Here is a 17369-nt window from a genome sequence, read left to right as displayed (position 1 = left end):
ACACGCCGTTCGTCGTCATCAAACCACATCACACGCTTCTCTTTTTAAGCCTTTTAATGTCAACACTGACAAAGACCGCAATACTAAGAATAAAATAAAATAGCTACTCTTCTATCAGAAATTCAAAATGACATTCAAAGAATTAAGAGTTGAGCTCGCGTTTGGCTCGATTGGGGGGGGGCACAAGTGCGGAGCGAGCAGGATATGTTCGTCTGTCAAGTCGTTGAGGGTGTCAAGGTGCTTTTGGTACTTGGGGCTTCCAATTTGTAGAAAGCACCTTTTTTTCCCTTTTCAATGATTCTGAGTCCTGAGAGAAAGAAGAACTTGCAAAAATGCTCGTCAGTGCAAGCAGGAAGACAGCCATGTATAGGTACAGAAATACAGAAAGTCATAATACAAAAAAGTATCTATATCTATATTTAGCCCAGTGGAGCGCCCACGTGGACAAGGTCGACCAGGCTGGTGGCAGGGCGCGGCGTGTCAGCAGGGCGCGGCGTGTCAGCAGGGCGCGGCGTGTCAGCAGGGCGCGGCGTGTCAGCCGTGCGTGGCGACAGGGGCTTCTTGCCGCTGTTAAGACTTTTGGAGCGCAGCGCCGGGAACTTCCTGTCGTCGACGTCGTCCGCTTCCTCGCCGTGGGCGCCCTCGCACGGCCAAACCAGGATGTCCACTTCGGACAAAGGCCCTGGGCTCGGCGCGCCTGGAGACAGCACAAAGAGGGCGCTTTCCGTTCAACGGCCTCATTGGAAGGCTTGGAAGCTCCACGGTTGCAACGGCTCATTTGTAAGTTGCCAACTGTGGCGGCGAGAAAGCCTCATTTGGAAGCGCCACCAGACTGGCTCCAAAGCCCACGTTGACCCTCTGTCCTGTCTATGAGGCCCCAGTGCTTTGGAGTGGCTCTAAACTAACATTTGGTGAATCCCTTAACTTGGAAGCTCAAGCATGAGCGCCAACACACACACACACACAAGGGCCCAACACTGGCGCGCCTGGCCTGGCCGCTCACCTTCTAATAGGCCGGCCAACTTGCAATCCTAGCCCTCCTTGTAGTACCCCCCACCCTCCCTTACCGACTCCTCTCTCGGGACTGGCGGGGTCGTGCTCCAGCCGGTAGCGATAGAGGCTGCCGTCGTCCGCGCTGCCGAAGCTGCCGCAACGGCGGCGGGGGGACGCGTCGCCAGCCGAGGAGCCCGGGACGCTTCCCCCGCGGCGGTCGGGCTCCACGCCCGCCAGCTTCTCCACGGCGGTCATCATGCGGGCCGAAAACTCTTCCAACTGGGCCAGGCGCAGGTCCACCGTCTGCAGGCACGCCTTCATGGCGTGCTCGCGCTCGTTCACCTCCTCCAGGCGCATGGACATGTTCTCCACTCTGCCACCACAACAAAGGGTGCTGCGTGCATACGTGCATTCTTCTTCACGTTGCGCCATCCGTGCCCCGCCCGAACCTCTCCGAGGTGACTCGGATCCTCTCGTCGTTGGACGACTGCTTCTCGTCGTCCTTTTCTCGGAAGTATTCGTCCACGCATTGCTCCTCAAACTCGTGGAGACTCTTCAACTCGTCTGTGCCCAGCAGAAGCTCTGCGCGAGCAAAAAAAAACAAGCCTGAGCCACCCACGGCAGGGCACGGCAGGGCACGGCAGGGCAGGGCAGGGCACGGCACGGCACAGCTCGCGACCGACGGCAAATTCTCACGACTCGACTCGGTTTTCGCATGGCTGCCTTTTTTCGTGGAGTCGTGTGCGGAAGCCGGCCGAGCCACTTGAGGGAGGGAACGGAGCCGCGGCGGCGGTTGGCCGAGCTTCCTTTTCGGCAATTCTAAGCCACGTGGCCAAAATAGGGCCGGCTCATCGGGCCTTGGCGGAGCGCTCTTACCAGCGAGCGCTCCCTGTCGTCCCTCCCGGTTTGGGTTTTGTCTTTCAGGCATGCGACTTTGGACCGCCCAGCTGGCTTTTTTTTCTTTCCAAGACTGAATGGAGTGGGTGGGCGCGGCGTTAGGGAGGGAGGGAGGGAGGGAGGGGGTGGGAGGAAGGGTGTTGGGGTGGAGCTCTTACGGAGGCGTCTCTGGGTGTCGTCCCGGTCGGCGTCGCGTCGCGGCGGCCGACGGCGGCGGAGGCATCGGCAGCAGAGCCGCTTGAGGACGATGAAGACGTGAGGCAAGACGACGAGGGGCGGGGGCAGGATGGGCCGTTCGTGGAAGGTCATGATCAGCTGGTAGCGCTGGAACTTCCACACTTGGTTAGAGATGGACTTGACCTCGAAGAACGTGTTGCTGCCGGGGCGACACGGCAACGTGTCAATGTGACAAATGAGCGTAGCGGCGTCTGTAGCGTAATACCACTGACTTGAAGACAGCGATGAGAAGGTTGACCAGCAGGATGTTGGCCACCAGCAGGTAGCAGGCCATGATGGCCGGCGTCAGCCAGGCGCCGGGAATACACGGAGGAAGCTTCTTGCCGTCCTCGTCGTACAAGTTGTCCCCGCACGGAGCTGCGCACACACACACATAGGCGTGACAATCTTCTTTTGACCGTGTCATTCCTTATTGATGATTGATTGTTGTTGCTTACGATTGATCTCCATGGCGTAAACTGAACATCAAAAAAGGGAAGAGGAGCAAAACAGGAAGAGGCCTGTCAGTCTTACAACAGAGGAAACCAAATCCACAGCAACAACCCAGCAAAATGTGTCTTCAGTGAAACATGTACTGCTGCTGCTGCCCCCTGCAGCATTGGAGGCTCAATTTCGGCCCAAAACAACAACATTCCAACTCTTTGCGTGCTTTTGTGTAGGACTAAAATTTGATTGTGTGGGTTAGCGCGTGCGTGCGTCTTTGTGCCTGCGTTTGTGTTTCGTGGCGTATCGTTGCGTACGCATGCTCGTGAAGGTCTGCCGATGGGTCCATCCGTCGTCATCGGCGCGTGCGTGCGTGTGTGCGTGTGACATATTTGGAGGTGGCGGTGCGAAAGGCTGCGCTCGGGCCCAGGGGAAGTCTTACTATGAATTCTAGTCTTACGGTCTATGGAGTCGGCAAACACCTCGCCGTAGATCATCCAGTAGGGCATGTAGAAGATGTTGCGCGCCAGGCGCCAGGTGGGCTCCTCGTCCGGGTGGAGGATGGCTTGGCGGGCCACGCCGAAGCTCATCAGGACCACCAGCATGATCACCACAAAGTACAGCATGTCGATCATCTGAGGTGCGCAAACAAACAAACAAGCAACGCATGCAGCAACACACGCACAACAACCAACCAACCAACGCACGCACACGTCATTCCGTCTTGACGGGGCGGCCATTTTGCCGCAGGCCGTCGACCCCAAATGACATGGCGGTCGTTGGGATAATGAGCGACAGCAGCTGGTGTCAGCCGCCGATGCCGCCACCGCTCACCATCTTGCCAATCATCATGACGTAGGGCCCCAGGTACTTGTTGACGCCAAAGATGTCCAGCACGCGGATGTACCAGAAGATGATGTCCACGCAGTAGATGACGCGGCCGTAGCCCATGTAGGGCTCATGGTGCAGCCGCAGCAGCAGGCCCAGCACAAAGACCCAGATGGCCGCCAGGTCCGTCAGGTTCCAGTAGTCCTCCAGCCACACGTTGATCTTCTGCTTCAGCTTGCCCGGCTCCGACATCAAGATCTGGGCGGGCGCATGTTGCCAAGTCGTGCCTTTTCGTTCGCACCTGACGGACCTTCTCGGCGCGTGTTTTTGATCGTACCTGCCGGACCTTCTCCAGGCCCAGCGTGATGATGTAGGAGATGACGATCCACTCCTGGAGGGAGGGCCAGCGCTCCATCTTGACCAGGATGATGTAGTTGTACAACATCAGGTAGACCAGGTACGAGATCTGAAATCCATCGGGACGGGACAAGCGTTCCCTCTTTTTGGAGGTCCAAACGCAGCGGAGGGAGGGAGGGAGGTAGGGGACAAAGCGCAACGGAGCGCGACGCCGGGCGAACCGACGCCCAAGCGCATGACGACGGATCGCCGTTACTTGCCGTGTTGAACCAGAACTTGGTGAAAGGGGCGTTGTAGAACTCGTAAATCTTCCTGCCGATGGGAATCCTTCTGCCGCCCTTCTTCCGGCCGTCCTCCTCGTCTCCTTTCTTGGACACGGCGGCGTCCGGCGTGGACGCGGCGGCGGCGGCCATCTGCGGCCAAAGTTCAGCCTTCGCTCAAAGTGGGGGGAGGGGAAGGGGGAGTGGGGCGCTCCTACTTTGCCCGACTTGCTGTCGTCGTCTTTGCTCGCGACGCCCTCGCTCTCCTTGCACGGGTGGAAGGACGACTCGTCGCCCAGGCCAAAGTCCAGCAGGAGGATGGCGGGAGGGAAGACGATTCCCAAAATGACCTGAGCGCAAAACGGCGGCGGCGGCCAGGGGTTAGCTGCTCGGCGGCCTTGGTGAAAGCTGGCACAATTCCCACGGCCCATTCCCCGCAAGGAACGGCCGGGTGACTTTGCGGCCCGCTCGGCTTCCCGCCTGACTGGCGACTTACCTTGAGGCTGTTGCTCTTGCCCACGCGCAGACATCCCATCCACATGTCGGTCAGCAGCATCTGGCTGCACGTGTGCGCAATGAAGTCTCGATGTTTGGCGGCCACGGCCAGCTTCAGGCAGGTGGAGTTGCTCCAGTTCTTCAGCTCGTAGGTCAGCAGCTTCATGGCCACCTGTTCGTCGCGTTTGTACGACTGGTCCAGAAGCTCGTAGGCCAGCTGCCCAAAGTCCCTACGGTGGGCGCAAGGCGACAAAAGCGGGTCGGGACGGAGCGGAGCGGAGGGAGGGAGGGAGGGAGCAGACGGAGGGAGGGAGGGAGGGACGGACGGATGGGCGCGAATGGAGGGAGCGGATGGCGGCCTCGCCCCAGCCTCCCCCGTGACCTTCGCCCCGGCCTCCCCCGTGACCTTCGCCCCAGCCTCCCCCGTGACCTCACTTGGAGTTGTTCTCCAGGTCCTGGTAGATGTCGTCCACCAGCTCGCTCTGGGACGACTCGTGGGCCATGGCCTTGTAGAGCTTGCAGGCCACCAGGGCTTTGGCCATGGCCTCCTCTCCGCGCTGCCACAGGAAGAGCGCCATCTTCTGGCGCTTCATCAGCACGGCCCACACCATCAGCTCGTGGAAGGGGTATTGGAAGCGGCTCAGCTCGGGGTCGTCCGCGTCCATCTCCACCTCCTCCTCCTTCTTCTTGTTGTTGACCTTCTTGCCCTTGGGACGAGGCTCGTCATCCTGGAGGCGGCGGCGGCCAGAGACAACGTTGGTCTTCTCTCGGTCGGCCGCTCGCTCGGACGGCGCCGGCCCGGGACGGTTACCTCCATGCCCAGCAGCTTCAGGGCTTTGGGCTGGAAAGCAAAACGGCAAGGACATGGGTGCGGCGGCTCAAACCAGCGCCAAACACGGGCACAAAATACACCGGGAGAAAGAAATCATAGAAATTGAAAAATTGAAGAATCCGACTGGAAACACGCTCGCTCGCTCGCTCGCTCGCCCACCCTCTTGAGGCCGTACAAGTTGTTGTAGAGCGCCCTGAAGTTCTTGCGGGTGTAGTTGCAGCGATAAGCTCCGCCCATCAGGAACTCCAGAACCAATCCGATGTCGATCAAGGTGATCTGGTAGTCCGGAGGGAGGTTCCCCTGAAACAAAAGTCGTGCTCGTCATCGACCCACCGAGAAACTCCAGAGAAGGTGCAACGTTCATTTGCCGACGTCACGTCAGTCACGCCGATGGCGTGGGGGGCCGCCCGTCACGTGCCACCCACCTTCTTGACGTCTCGGACCACAAAGTGCAGCGTGTTGGCGGGTCCCAGCTTCTGCAGAGCACAAACAGGAAGCAGCACGTCAAGTCGGCCAAGCGAGCGTGTGCGCGTGTGTAGACGAGGGCCCGCCCCGGCTGGAGCCCGATTTGGCAATGCCAATAAGTGACTTGATAAGATACACGATAAATGAGCCAATTAGTCCCAACATTTGACGCTTTTGCAATCATTTGAACAGCCAGCCAGAGAATCTTGGTGGTGCTTTGTTCAAATGTTGATGTTCCAAAAAAGGATTATGAATGGCGGCTGACCGGTTGGCACGTCACCTCGCAGGGCAGAGGGAGGTTGCGGCTGACCGGTTGGCGTGTCACCTCGCAGGGCAGAGGGAGGTTGCGCCTTCCGTTCCGCCTCCGGAAGTCGTATCGTTGTGTGACAGGCGTGCGTCACCTGACCAGTCGGTGTGTCAGTCGCAAATTTGGAGATACCTCCTTTGTTCATTGCTACTTGTTCGTCATCGATAATAAGAAAAAGAAGTGCTATCGCTAATTCGTGCGTGCGTCTCGTGTCATATGCGGCAGTCGCTCGTGCGTGATGTGTGCGTGCGTGCGTGCGTGCGTGCGTGCGCCCGCCACCGTGTTGTAGAGCTCCTCCAGGCGGGGGATGGTGAGGAAGCGATGAATGTTGACGCCGTTCTCAATCAGAAGTTTGACAAAGTCCACGCGGTCCAACACCAAGGCGTCCATCATGGCCTGCTCCAGAGAGTTGACCTGCCGTGCACATGTAGCGCTAGAGTCCACATGCATGCACGCTTGCCTCGCCTCGCCTTGCCTCGCCTCACCCAGCTGAGCAGCTCTAGCTTCCGGGGGTCCGTCTCCTCCGGGGCTTCCGCTTTAGCTTTCCCCGCTTTTCCTTTCTTCCCTTGCGCCTTCCCTTTGGCGGCGCGCTGGGTCACCGCCACAGCCGCCACAGCCGCCACAGCCGCCACAGCCGCCACAGCCGCCACAGCCGCCGGGCTTTTGGGACGCTCGCTGGAGGTCACCGGCTGCACGCAAAACACAAGTCAAGTCTGCAGCGAGGTCACAATCATCACAGTGTAGCTTTGCTCTCCATTTCACTAAAAGTTTTCAGCTCAAGCCCCGGAAGTGGAGTGCTGCATGCGTGCGTGCGTGCGCGCGTGCGCGCTCACGGGCCAGTGGTGTCCGTGCACGAAGATCTGACTGCGGGCGATGTCCACGCGATTCCACGCCAAGGCCAAGCTCAACTGGTCGCACGCCGAGGCGTTTGTGCCTGCACACACACGCGCCCGCGCAGACACCTCAGTCGCTCGCCGTGACGCCGACATGCCGAAGTTTGACCTTTGAGAAGCGCCGTGAGGATGGACATCTCGATGTCCTCCTGGCCTTCGCCGCCCATCCGGAAGACGGTGATCTGAAAGGAGACGGCGAATGATGCTCGCATGCAGCTCGCTGGACTGCATGCACCGCCCGCCCGCCGGGCCGGGCCGGGAATGCAAGGTCGACTCCTTCCCTAATCCTCCCCGATCACCGCGGAGGGATTTCCCTTTTCAGTTTGAATCCTAATGGACTCTCGTGTGATTTTGAGGCCACAATGCACTTGACCGCGTGACCGTTGGCGAATTGCCGCCTCCGTCCAGCGTGTGGAACGCTAGGCTAATGTTAGCGACGGAACTGTTTGGCCTCCGTTGCCCACCTGTTCCTCCATTTTGGCGGCACTAAATTTGGTCCCCTTTTGCAAAACACTTTTCGTACCCGCCGCCCCCCCCAAAAATCGGAACTCGTGCAATGCGGTGCGTGCCAGCCACCAAAGCTTTCTTCTTCATGCACTCCATAACCATGAGGAAGATCTGCTGCGCTTGGCTGCGGCCGTAGTTGAACGTCTTCTGAATGGTGACCAGCAGCTGCTCCTTCACGCCCTCGCTCAGCGACCTGTAAGGCAGCCGGCCGGTCACAGCCGTGCCACAAGATGGCGCTCCACGCAGGAGCCAGCACGGAAAGGCCGCCGCTCACCCGTCGAGGTGGCAGTATCTGTGCGCAAAGGAGATGATGTCGGAGGCTCGCCCGCTGCCGTCGCACACCACCACGGGGACGGGCGGGTCCTCCCGCAAGCTGTCCAGGACCACCGAGATGATGTTAGGCCCGCCCTCCAGAATCAGGCACACCACGGGGACACCTTGACCCAAACCTGCACGGAGGGCGGGGCTCGTCATTCGCTCTTTGAATGGTGTCGCCGGGGAGGGCTGGCCGGGCACTCACGCGTGTTGATCTTCTGTAGCGCCACGTGCTTCTCCAGCTGCCGGCGGAGTCGCACCTCGGCGCCGTACTTGCCGGCGGTGCCGTCGTCGGCCAGGATGAAGTGCGAGTGGCTGGCGTTGAGCGTGGCCAGCTTGCTCAGCGGGTTGCCCAGCGTCCCGCATGGACGCGACACCTGGCAGGCAGGCAGGCAGGCAGGCAGGCAGCCATGCAGGCAGGCAGGCAGGCAGGCAGGCAGGCAGGCAGCCACGCAGGCAGGCAGGCAGGCAGGCAGGCAGGCAGCCACGCAGGCAGGCAGGCAGCCACGCAGGCAGGCAGGCAGCCACGCAGGCAGGCAGGCAGGCAGGCAGGCAGGCAGGCAGGCAGGCAGGCAGGCAGGCAGGCAGCCACGCAGGCAGGCAGGCAGCCACGCAGGCAGGCAGGCAGCCACGCAGGCAGGCAGGCAGGGTGGACACGGACGCAAGGAGCGCATTTCATTGACATGGCCGATGGTTTGGTTTCCAAGCTAGCGTACGCACGCATGCACAATGAATGACAAGAGAGGCGTGCAAAAATTGCAAAATGCGCGTCGTCAAAGAGGTGAAATGAATTGCACTCAATTGAATTCAATTTGAGCACTGATGAAAACGAGCGGATGGATGATTTGGCAATAGAAACGACAGCTGCCCGCTTGGATGAAGGTGCGCGGGCGCCGGGCTCACGTCTCTGCCCAGGAGATCGTCCTTGTTGTCCACGATGCCCCACGGCGCGATGCCCACGGCGCACACTTTGCCCCGAGACTTGGACGAGTGATCCTTCAGGGCGTCGCCCACGTGGCGGATCACGCCTGCCGCCGAGTCAAAGAGAAAATAAAACAATACATGACTAAATAAAGACATGAATAAATAATGCTCAAACTTGGAGGTGGATTTTGTTTCTCAAGGCGTTTTCTTTTTAAATACACTGGACCTAATCCAAAGAGTTCACTTGCAATGAAATATGTTCCATTTGGAGGAAATATCGCCATCCTGGTTGGCGCTCCTTTGCGTACCAGTGCTGACGCCTCCGGTGAAGATCCAGGCCCCAGTGGTGACGGCGGCTTTGATGAGGCCTCGTCCGAAGACCTGCCGCAGCTTGGGGGGCACCTCGAAGTTCTGCAGGCCGCCGTGGACCGAGATGAGGAGCGTGGGTAGCTCCAGCGACCACTCCTTCACCATTAGCTGCAGCAGGCACTCGGGCTTGGAGTCGAACGACACGCGGATGTACTGCGTGCAGGGGGGGCGCACAAAGCAAAAGGGCGGGCGGGCGGTCGGGCGGGTGCACGCATGGACGCACGCACGCGGGCAAAACAAAACAAAAAGCGTCGCTGGTCAATGGGAGGCCAAACACGGAGCTTCGGAATGGAGCGCTGCGCTGGGTATACCATGGCCTTGTTGACGTGACCTCCCTCCTGAAACTCAAGCACGCCGTACGCGTCGGTGGGGGCGGCCCGGGTGTGTTTGAGCGGACTCCAGCGCTCCAATGGCGCTCGGAGCTCCAATGGCGGCGGAGGCCCGCCGCCCTCCGCCGCCTCTTCCTCGCGCCCGCCCAGCGAGTGCTGCGTCACCGCCTGGCCGCAGCCGCACCTGCCGAGAGAACGGAGGGAGGGCGCACGGTCGCATCGCGTGCGTCCCGTCTTTGTCCGAACCGCAATGCAAGTTACGAAAACACGCCCCAAGTGATTCGGCATTGGGCTGAATGGCCGTCAACTAGCTGTGTTGCATGGGAAGAGTCTTGTCGTCGGCGACACGGAAGGAAGGAAGGGTTCCTTAAGGGTTCCTTAAGGGTTCCGAGTCTCGTGCATGGCCGGCCGTGCCTGCCTCGGTTGGGCTGGCCGTAGCCCCCAAACTCCACATTCCCGTTGACCTCAAAGTTGAGACGAAGGCATGGTGACCACATCTGAACGCCATGCAGACACACTCAAAAATCTCGTCTCTCTCCACTTTTTATGGATGTTGTGCGCGCGCGCGCGTGCGTGCGTGCGTGCGTGCGTGCGTGCGCGGGCACCTGCTGCTGTCTTTTCCTGGAACGATGTGCACGCATTCTCGCTTCTGGAAGGTTTTCTCGATCCAAGCTCTGTGCACCTGAAACGAGATGCAAAGCATTCTCACAGCGCAATCAATGGATGACGCTGTTATTTCTGACAGTGAGGAACTTTTGCCGAGCGACTTGGTCGCGCCGAGCGGCCACCATACAAAGCTAGCTAGGGGTCCGACAGACGGACGGACGGACGGCCGTTGACTCAGGCGTGCGTACGCATGTTAGCGCAGCACCGACATGCTGACGAAAGGACAGATATAGTAGATTTGGGCTGCATGCGTGGCGGGCGGCTTATTTGGGTGCAAAGCCAAGGCAGAGACCAAAGCCGCGCCCCTCTCATCACAGGTCCACTCGTGCATCTTTCAGTGCATTTGACCACCACCTTGTTGCATTAAATCCAACGACCCCAAAAGTTGTTGGTTTGTAAAATAAAACAGATCAACAATGTTGTTCATTAACCTCATTTATGGCACGCAAGCGTGCATGCAAAAGAATCGGACTAATTATTGTGAGAGTGAAGCTTTCCATTTCTCGATGGTTCCAATCCTCTTATACACAATAACCATGAAAAAGAAATAATCCTGCTCAGCTTTTGTTTCATTGTGCCCTCGCAGGCAGGCAGACAGCTACGCAGGCAGGCGCGCGCACACACGCGAAAACACACGTGCCCGCGCTCCATGGCACTCCACATAATGGAGGATTAGCATGAACCTAACTTAAGCCATGGTGACATTGTCATCATCTTCCTCTACCTACGTATATCTCGACAGTAGCTTGACGCAGGACAAAGTGTGCAGTGCGCATGAATATCTTGAGCGTATTTTGCACATGCAGCCAATGTCAATCAAAGACAAACTTGTCATCCATTTGTTTGCTCTTGTCCAGCAAAGCTTTCAGTTATCGCTGAGCGAGGATGATAGCACCCGGGCAAAGCGAGCCTTGCCTCGCCTCGCCTCGGCTCGGCTCTGCGGGCTGAGTTACGTCTGAAGACGCCGAGGATCGCTCGCTAATGGCCTCTCTGGCAACAAGTTGTCAATTCAGGATGATTGTCTCTGAAGACGTCAACTTGTCTCCAAAGGTGAGGTGCCTGCATGGGCATGCTCCACCATCCAGACATGAGCCTCGCTCAGCCAATCGCAAGACTGAGCGCACCGCCGTGCCACGGCCGGCCGTTTGTTTTGACGTCTCACGCTCTCTGTTTAGCCGCTTGCGCCTGGCTCGGGGACGGACGGAGGGAAAAGTCAGGTACGGAGGACCGTGTCGCCCACTTCACCGCCGTAGCGACATGGTGCCGCTGACGTCTCTGAAGCCCGGCCGCGTGCTTGAAAACGTTTGACTTACTCTCTGCGATCCGGACGAGGCGCTGCGTTTCACGGACGAGCGCTTGAAGGAGCCGTCGGTTCCTCGTCTGCCTCTGCCGTGGTCCATGGTGGCGTCTTGAGGACGGACGGCGTCCCTAGGCTTGGTCGTCGTTCAGGGCACCGCTGTCAAAAGCGTACGCATGCGCCCTGACCGGGCGGGCGAGCGAGTCGACTGGGTAATCCCGCTTAGTCGTATTTAATGCACGACGGAGATTTCATAAACACTGATGGCAGGAAAATCCACTTTAGAAGCACAAAAGGCCAACAAAGGCAGTAGCCCTGCCCCACCCCACCCCGCCCCGCCCCGCCCCGCCCCGCCACACCACGCTGTGCCTCCCGATCACTACGCACACATGTTGATTGTTGCTGCTGAGCCTAAATCTTGTTCAGATTTAAATCTTGTCAAGCCGGCCACCACACAGGCCCAAAACACACAAGGAACGGGCCTGTCTTCCCATCAATGCGTGTCACTATTTATTCAGAAGACCAGCAAACGTGTGTGTGTGTGCATCTGGTTTGCTACCCATGGGACGGACAGAACGCCGCCGCCAGCCACCATTTGGTGCGGGAGTCAAACGGCGCCACCGCCGCCCTCCCCGCCGCCCTCGCCGCCGACACACTTGTGCTTGTTGAGCTGATACTTGTAAGCAAAGTTGTCCCCGCACAGGTGGCAACAGAAGGGTTTCTCCCCAGTGTGCGTTCGCATGTGTCTCAACATGGTGGCTTGGAGCGTAAAGCGGGAGTTGCACACGGAGCATGCAAAGGGTTTCTCTCGGCTGTGCGTTTTCATGTGGTTGGCGATGGTGGACTGCAGCCGAAAGGTCATGTTGCAGACGGAACAGGAGAAAGGCTTCTCTCCCGTGTGAATTCGGGTGTGCTCCATCAAACTCATCATCCTGGAGAAGATTTTGCCGCAAAAGGAGCAGGTGAAGTTGTCGCCCGTGTGCGTCCTCATGTGCGGGATCAACGACGAGCGAAAGCGAAAGGTCATGTCGCACAGCGAGCACGAGAAGGGCTTCTCTCCGCTGTGGATTCGCATGTGGGCTTTCAAATTGATATTTTTGGCAAAGCCTTTGGCGCAGATTGAGCAGGCAAAAGGTTTCTCGCCGCTGTGCGTTTTGGCGTGCTCCTTCAAATTACTCTTCCTGGCAAAGCTCTGAGCGCAAACGGCGCACGCAAAGCCTTTTTCCCCCGTGTGCGTTTGCGTGTGTTTGACCATGGTGGAGCGATCCCGGAAAGTCATGTCGCACGCCGGGCACGGGTAAGGCTTTTCCCCGGTGTGCTTCCTCATGTGGATGGTCAAGGTGCCCCTTTGAGTGAAGCTTTTAGCGCACAACGAGCAGCCGAACGCTTTTGCTGGCGCGTGACTTTGCGTGACGTGCGTCTTCAAGTCCGACTCCAGGGCGAACCTTTGGTCGCACCGGGGACATTTGCGGCCGCCTGGCTGATTGTGCCGGTCGCCGCCTTGAGAGCTTTGCGCCGCCTCCGTTTGGACGCCGTCTTCGTCTTCGCTCTTCACCACCACCACCACGCGAATCACCGGGAAGTCGCACGCGTCCGCCCGCTCCTGACCGTCCGCACCACGCGGCCGCTCCTCCCGCCGGCTCACGTCCACTTCTTCCTCTTCGTCTTTCAAGCGGCGGGCCGCCGGCCGCTCCTGTTCCTGAGTGGGCAGACCTCCGGGACTATGAGGCGACGGCGGCGGCTGCTGCCACCGCTGGACATCTGCAAAAGGACAATTGTCGCACACCTTAACACAAGTAGGAGCCAAGACACTTGGGAAGCATGAGAAGGTCGGTAAAGACATTTATGGGACCAAACGAGGGCTTTCTCTACAGTAGCTGGATCGAAAAATTCAAAAGGCGCCATTCATTTTCATGATATGGACAGTGTTTAGCAGAAATTTGACAAGGAGAAAAAATCATGAAGTTAGCACCCCCTCTTGGTGGAAAGTGATTTTTTTTTTTTATCTCGTCAGGTCGGTTCCACCTGCGCGGAAGGCAGCGATCCACTGCACGTTTGGACTCCTTGCTAGCTCAAACGTAAACGAGACAGCGACATTCAAATGAACGAAGCACTCGTTGCATGGCATTGCTATGACGTTGATGGTGTTTTGGAATGCGAAAGTCTCTTGCAACTACTAGTAAGTAACGGCGATATCCAGACTCTACTTTGAGCTTTTCACGTTGTGCTGTAATATAGCTCGCTCGCTCGCTCGCTCGGTCGGCCACACTTTTGGAAATGTGCCGTTTGAGCAGGGGCGTGAAGACTCCTAGGGATCTCCAGTGACATGGGCAAACGATGGCCAGTTTTCCCCATTGTCATTGAAGGTGTTCTGGGGACGTTGGCTGGGCAAAATGCATGCAAGTCAAAGCAAAGAATCAATTCAATGAAGTGAAAGTCTCTGACGAAACAGGCTGAAACAGGACAAAAAAAATGAAACCCACCTGCTGTGTGCGCTTCCATTGCTTCTGCTCCTCCTATCCGGGCCACTATGTTGGCTGGCCCGCCGGCTTCCGGCACTGGTGGCTAACAAGCTAAGCTAGCTGGCCGGCCGGCCGGATAGATAGGCGTCAAAACAAACGGAGAAGAGCTTGTAATAAACTACGATGTTCTGTCCGCCTTCGATGGCAGCAACGAGCACTTGGTGAAAGTCAAAAAAATTGCAGCAAACGGGGAAACCGATCAAACATTTCGACGCGGGCGATGGGCTCCAATGGAGGAGCGGCAACGTTCACTGTGCTTTCGTTTAAATGATCACTGCGCATGCACGCTGGCCGCCATCTTGGATGAAAGTAAGGCGAAGCATGAGGGTCAAAAGACAAAGGAAGTTGCTTTTTTGGTTATGTCAAAACGATATGATTAAAATGAATAGTATATTTTTCGATATTGATATCAACATCTGGTCGATTTAGAGCGGTTGGGCAATCGGCCTACAATGGAAGGAAGGAAACCCACGCAGGACCCCTACACCACAGGACTGACTGTGAGGCAACGTGCGTTCTAACCATCGGCATCCATTTGGCATCCCATCAAAGAAGTGCAGATCCGAGCAAACGACACCCAAACAACACAGAGAGCCTGACATAGGGAAAGAATATAAGGCCAGGAATTGCCATCTTTTCCCTCGCTGCTTGATCGTGCGACAGTCGGTCCCGCAGCGCTCGGCTAACCGGTGTTCCCTGCATGGCGATGGCTCTTTTGGCATCAGGTTGCCCGTGACATCGCAGTCGCTCGCTCCAAACGTCTCCTCCAGGCGCGTCGAAGCTTCCGCACCTCGCTTAGCTCGCTAGCCGCTAACCAAGAGGAGAGAGGAGGAAGTTAGGCTTTCGGCTGCGCGACTATCGTGTGGAAAATGTCGTGTGCGGAAAGCACGGTCGCCGAGCACCGCCAGAAACTTTGGGGAATTAAAGAAGAAGACATCGACTGCAAGCTCACATGGATTCTTACACAGCAGGTTCGGCTATAAATGCTGTATTTATGCACTTGAATAAAACTTGGTTCACTCGCTTCATCCTTTATCGTCTAAACTGGGATCGTAGCGAACTTCTGCGTCTTGTCATTTCAGGGAGTCCACAAAGCCGACCGACATTCATCAGAGAGGCTCGAACATTGTCGAGGCAAATGTTTGTCGTCCCCCCCCCCCCCTTTGAAAATGTCGCCAAAGTGGTCCAAATAATGCCAACAGAAAGGAGCTCCGGCGAGGTTGGTTGGCTAGCTACGGTTCAAAGTCGGAATGTCGGCGCTCTTGCCGCCGCCGCACGGGTGCCGGCCCAGCTGGTACTTGTAAGCGAAGGCGCGGTCGCAGGCGTGGCATCGGAACACCTTCTCCCCCGTGTGTCTTCTCAAGTGGGTCATCAAGGTGACTTTCTGAGAGAAGGATTTACTGCAGAAAGAGCAGGCAAAGGGTCTCTCCCCGGTGTGCGTCCTCGCGTGCTGCACCAACGCCGAGCCCACGGTGAAGCTGGCGCCGCACGCCGAACAAGAGAAGGGTTTCCCGCCGGTGTGGATGCGGGTGTGAGTCAGCAGGTTTCCCTTCAAGGAGAAGCCTTTGGCGCAGAAGGGGCAGCTAAAAGGTTTCTCTCCCGTGTGCGTGCGGGCGTGCCGCATCAAGATTCCCTTCTGAGAGAAACGCTTGCCGCACGCTGAGCAGCCGAACAGTTTTTCTCCCGTGTGGCAGCCCATGTGGCGCTTCAGGTTGCTCTTGCTACCAAAGGTTTTGGCGCACTGAGGGCACCTGAAGGCTTTGGCGCTCCTGGGGCCTCCTCTCGGGCGGTCCTCGTCTGGAGAGCGCCGCGATGGCGAGGACGTATCTGCCAACGGCGCCGTGGGCTTCTCCTTGCCGCCACGGTTGCCGTCTTCGCTCTTCACCGCGGCGACGGTATGCTTGCCGGCGTCAGCTTCCTGGCTGATGCTGACTTCTTGCTCTTCCTCCTTGATGCTGGGGGAGCGGGTCCCCTCCTCCTTCTCCTCCTTTTTGATGAAGGGGCATGCTTCCCCTCGGAGGCAGGGCGACCACAGCGCCTCCTCTTGGGACTCCAAAGCTTCGCATGTCACGCCCGAGAGCTTCTCTCTCCGCTCAACACCTGCGAGACACCGGAAGACCGGAACGTAATTTCAATCTCTTTGTGTGTCTTGGCATGTGAGGAGCTTGACAATAAAGCAGACTTTGACTTTTGTCATGTTTTGCCATTTGATGCCTGACTGCAATGATGTATTTGAATGAATGAAAATATCATTTCATAATCAATTCCTTTAGAAACAATCTTTTTTTTCCCCTCATACTTTTGTATTTTCTATCTTATTCTTTCCAACCTTAGGCCAAGAAAAAATGCTCCTTGTGCGCTTCCCAATCATTTTTGGACCTTATTTTGTCTAATCTATTTGATTTCGCTCTCTTGGTTCTTCTGACGTCCGTGCAAGATGAGGCTTGTGCAAGAAGCAGCTCGCTCGCTCGCTCGCTCGCTCGGTCGGTCGGTCGGACGTTCAATTTGCCCCTCTGCTTGCACATTTGCTTGCGCCGTCGACGATTGGAGGGAGCCCTCCATTCTGGGTCCAATTGATTCTATTCTTCGTCTGATTGTTGTTGTTTTGTATTGTTAGAAAGGACAGAACACCCTAACGTAGAGACACCTCGGTTTCAATGGGTTCACTTTCTGGTTCAATGAAGCACTGCTATTTTCCAGTCATGTTCAGAGGACCAACCTGCTGCGGCGTGAGAATCCATTGGAGCGTCCAGTCGCCGATTGTCATTCTTTCGTTCCTTCTCGTTCTCCGTTGTTCTTGCTTTCGACAATACTACTAAGATTTTTTCTTCTTCCTTTTTCTCCCAATATTTTCCCTCAAAAGACAAACACTCGAGGCTCAAGCCACCTTAGCATGTTGCTAACTTCTGTGACTTTTTGTTAGCAAGCTAACGAGCTAAGCTAAACAGAGACGCTTGGTTGCGCGAGAGTGGAGTAAAGGTCTCAATGGGATTGACGCCTTCTACTGTCGATCAAAAATCCCTAGCTTGGATTTGAAAGCGTTAACAAAGTGCTTGGAGGAGCGATCGGGCTCCGCTCGGCGACGTGTGGCTTACTTCCGCCTTTTCTCTTCTTCTTCTTCTTCTTCGGGGGAAGGCGGTGACACCCTGTATCCGTGGCGGCACAATTCTGCCATCAACCGGAAGCGGACATCGGCCAGCTAGCTGTTCGCTCGGGCTTTTCTTATTCGTTTAGCTGTAATGACGACAGCCGGCCGGCGTCCGCGAAGTCACCGTGCTGCCACCAAGCGGACAGATTTAGCTTAGCATCATCACTTGGCTGATTATGATGATGCCGAGATGAAAATCAAACCCAAAGTTTGAAGAACGGGAAATTCAACGATATCGTCAACGTCTCTCTCCAAAGTCATATTTCGGCCCCTGTCGCAGATGGGAAAGACAATTCCAGAAACAT

The 17369-nt window shown here is 57.1% G+C and overlaps 2 protein-coding genes and 1 long non-coding RNA gene across 5 annotated transcripts; 1 reads left to right on the top strand and 2 right to left on the bottom strand.

The window, feature by feature from the left end:
- Window positions 1-36: 36 nt before the first annotated feature.
- LOC133152725 (transient receptor potential cation channel subfamily M member 1-like) lies at window positions 37-11695 on the bottom strand. Its single transcript, XM_061276581.1, has 27 exons — window positions 11411-11695; window positions 10037-10113; window positions 9414-9615; window positions 9042-9255; window positions 8713-8837; window positions 8015-8186; window positions 7769-7943; window positions 7564-7687; window positions 7097-7169; window positions 6928-7028; window positions 6580-6783; window positions 6374-6508; window positions 5748-5798; window positions 5482-5622; window positions 5302-5331; window positions 4926-5218; window positions 4492-4720; window positions 4214-4345; window positions 3996-4148; window positions 3716-3844; window positions 3385-3636; window positions 3011-3185; window positions 2340-2484; window positions 2049-2266; window positions 1443-1575; window positions 1068-1366; window positions 37-697 (listed from the first exon to the last, which is right to left on the bottom strand). Exons 1-27 carry the CDS (start codon window positions 11495-11497, stop codon window positions 420-422), a joined length of 4347 nt encoding a protein of 1448 aa, XP_061132565.1. The 5' UTR covers window positions 11498-11695; the 3' UTR covers window positions 37-419.
- A 63-nt stretch (window positions 11696-11758) lies between these two features.
- Window positions 11759-17058, bottom strand: LOC133152713 (gastrula zinc finger protein XlCGF7.1-like). 3 transcript variants are annotated; one of them, XM_061276558.1, is made up of 4 exons: window positions 16636-17057; window positions 14604-14726; window positions 13878-14511; window positions 11759-13155 (listed from the first exon to the last, which is right to left on the bottom strand). In XM_061276558.1, exons 3-4 carry the CDS (start codon window positions 13894-13896, stop codon window positions 12002-12004), a joined length of 1173 nt encoding a protein of 390 aa, XP_061132542.1. In that variant the 5' UTR covers window positions 13897-14511; window positions 14604-14726; window positions 16636-17057; the 3' UTR covers window positions 11759-12001. The 3 variants fall into 3 exon arrangements, with proteins under 3 accessions (XP_061132542.1, XP_061132541.1, XP_061132543.1); XM_061276557.1 differs by having other exon boundaries at window positions 13878-14726; window positions 16636-17058; XM_061276559.1 differs by lacking the exons at window positions 11759-13155; window positions 13878-14511; window positions 14604-14726 and adding an exon at window positions 14889-16016 and having other exon boundaries at window positions 16636-17054.
- LOC133152727 (uncharacterized) lies at window positions 13409-16283 on the top strand. Its single transcript, XR_009714184.1, has 2 exons — window positions 13409-13573; window positions 14999-16283. It is a non-coding gene; the product is annotated as an uncharacterized LOC133152727 (long non-coding RNA).
- Window positions 17059-17369: the final 311 nt, after the last annotated feature.

The sequence above is a fragment of the Syngnathus typhle genome, linkage group LG4 (assembly GCF_033458585.1).
Source record: "Syngnathus typhle isolate RoL2023-S1 ecotype Sweden linkage group LG4, RoL_Styp_1.0, whole genome shotgun sequence".
Lineage (NCBI taxonomy): Eukaryota > Metazoa > Chordata > Actinopteri > Syngnathiformes > Syngnathidae > Syngnathus > Syngnathus typhle.
This window is presented reverse-complemented; position numbering and strand designations above follow the sequence as displayed.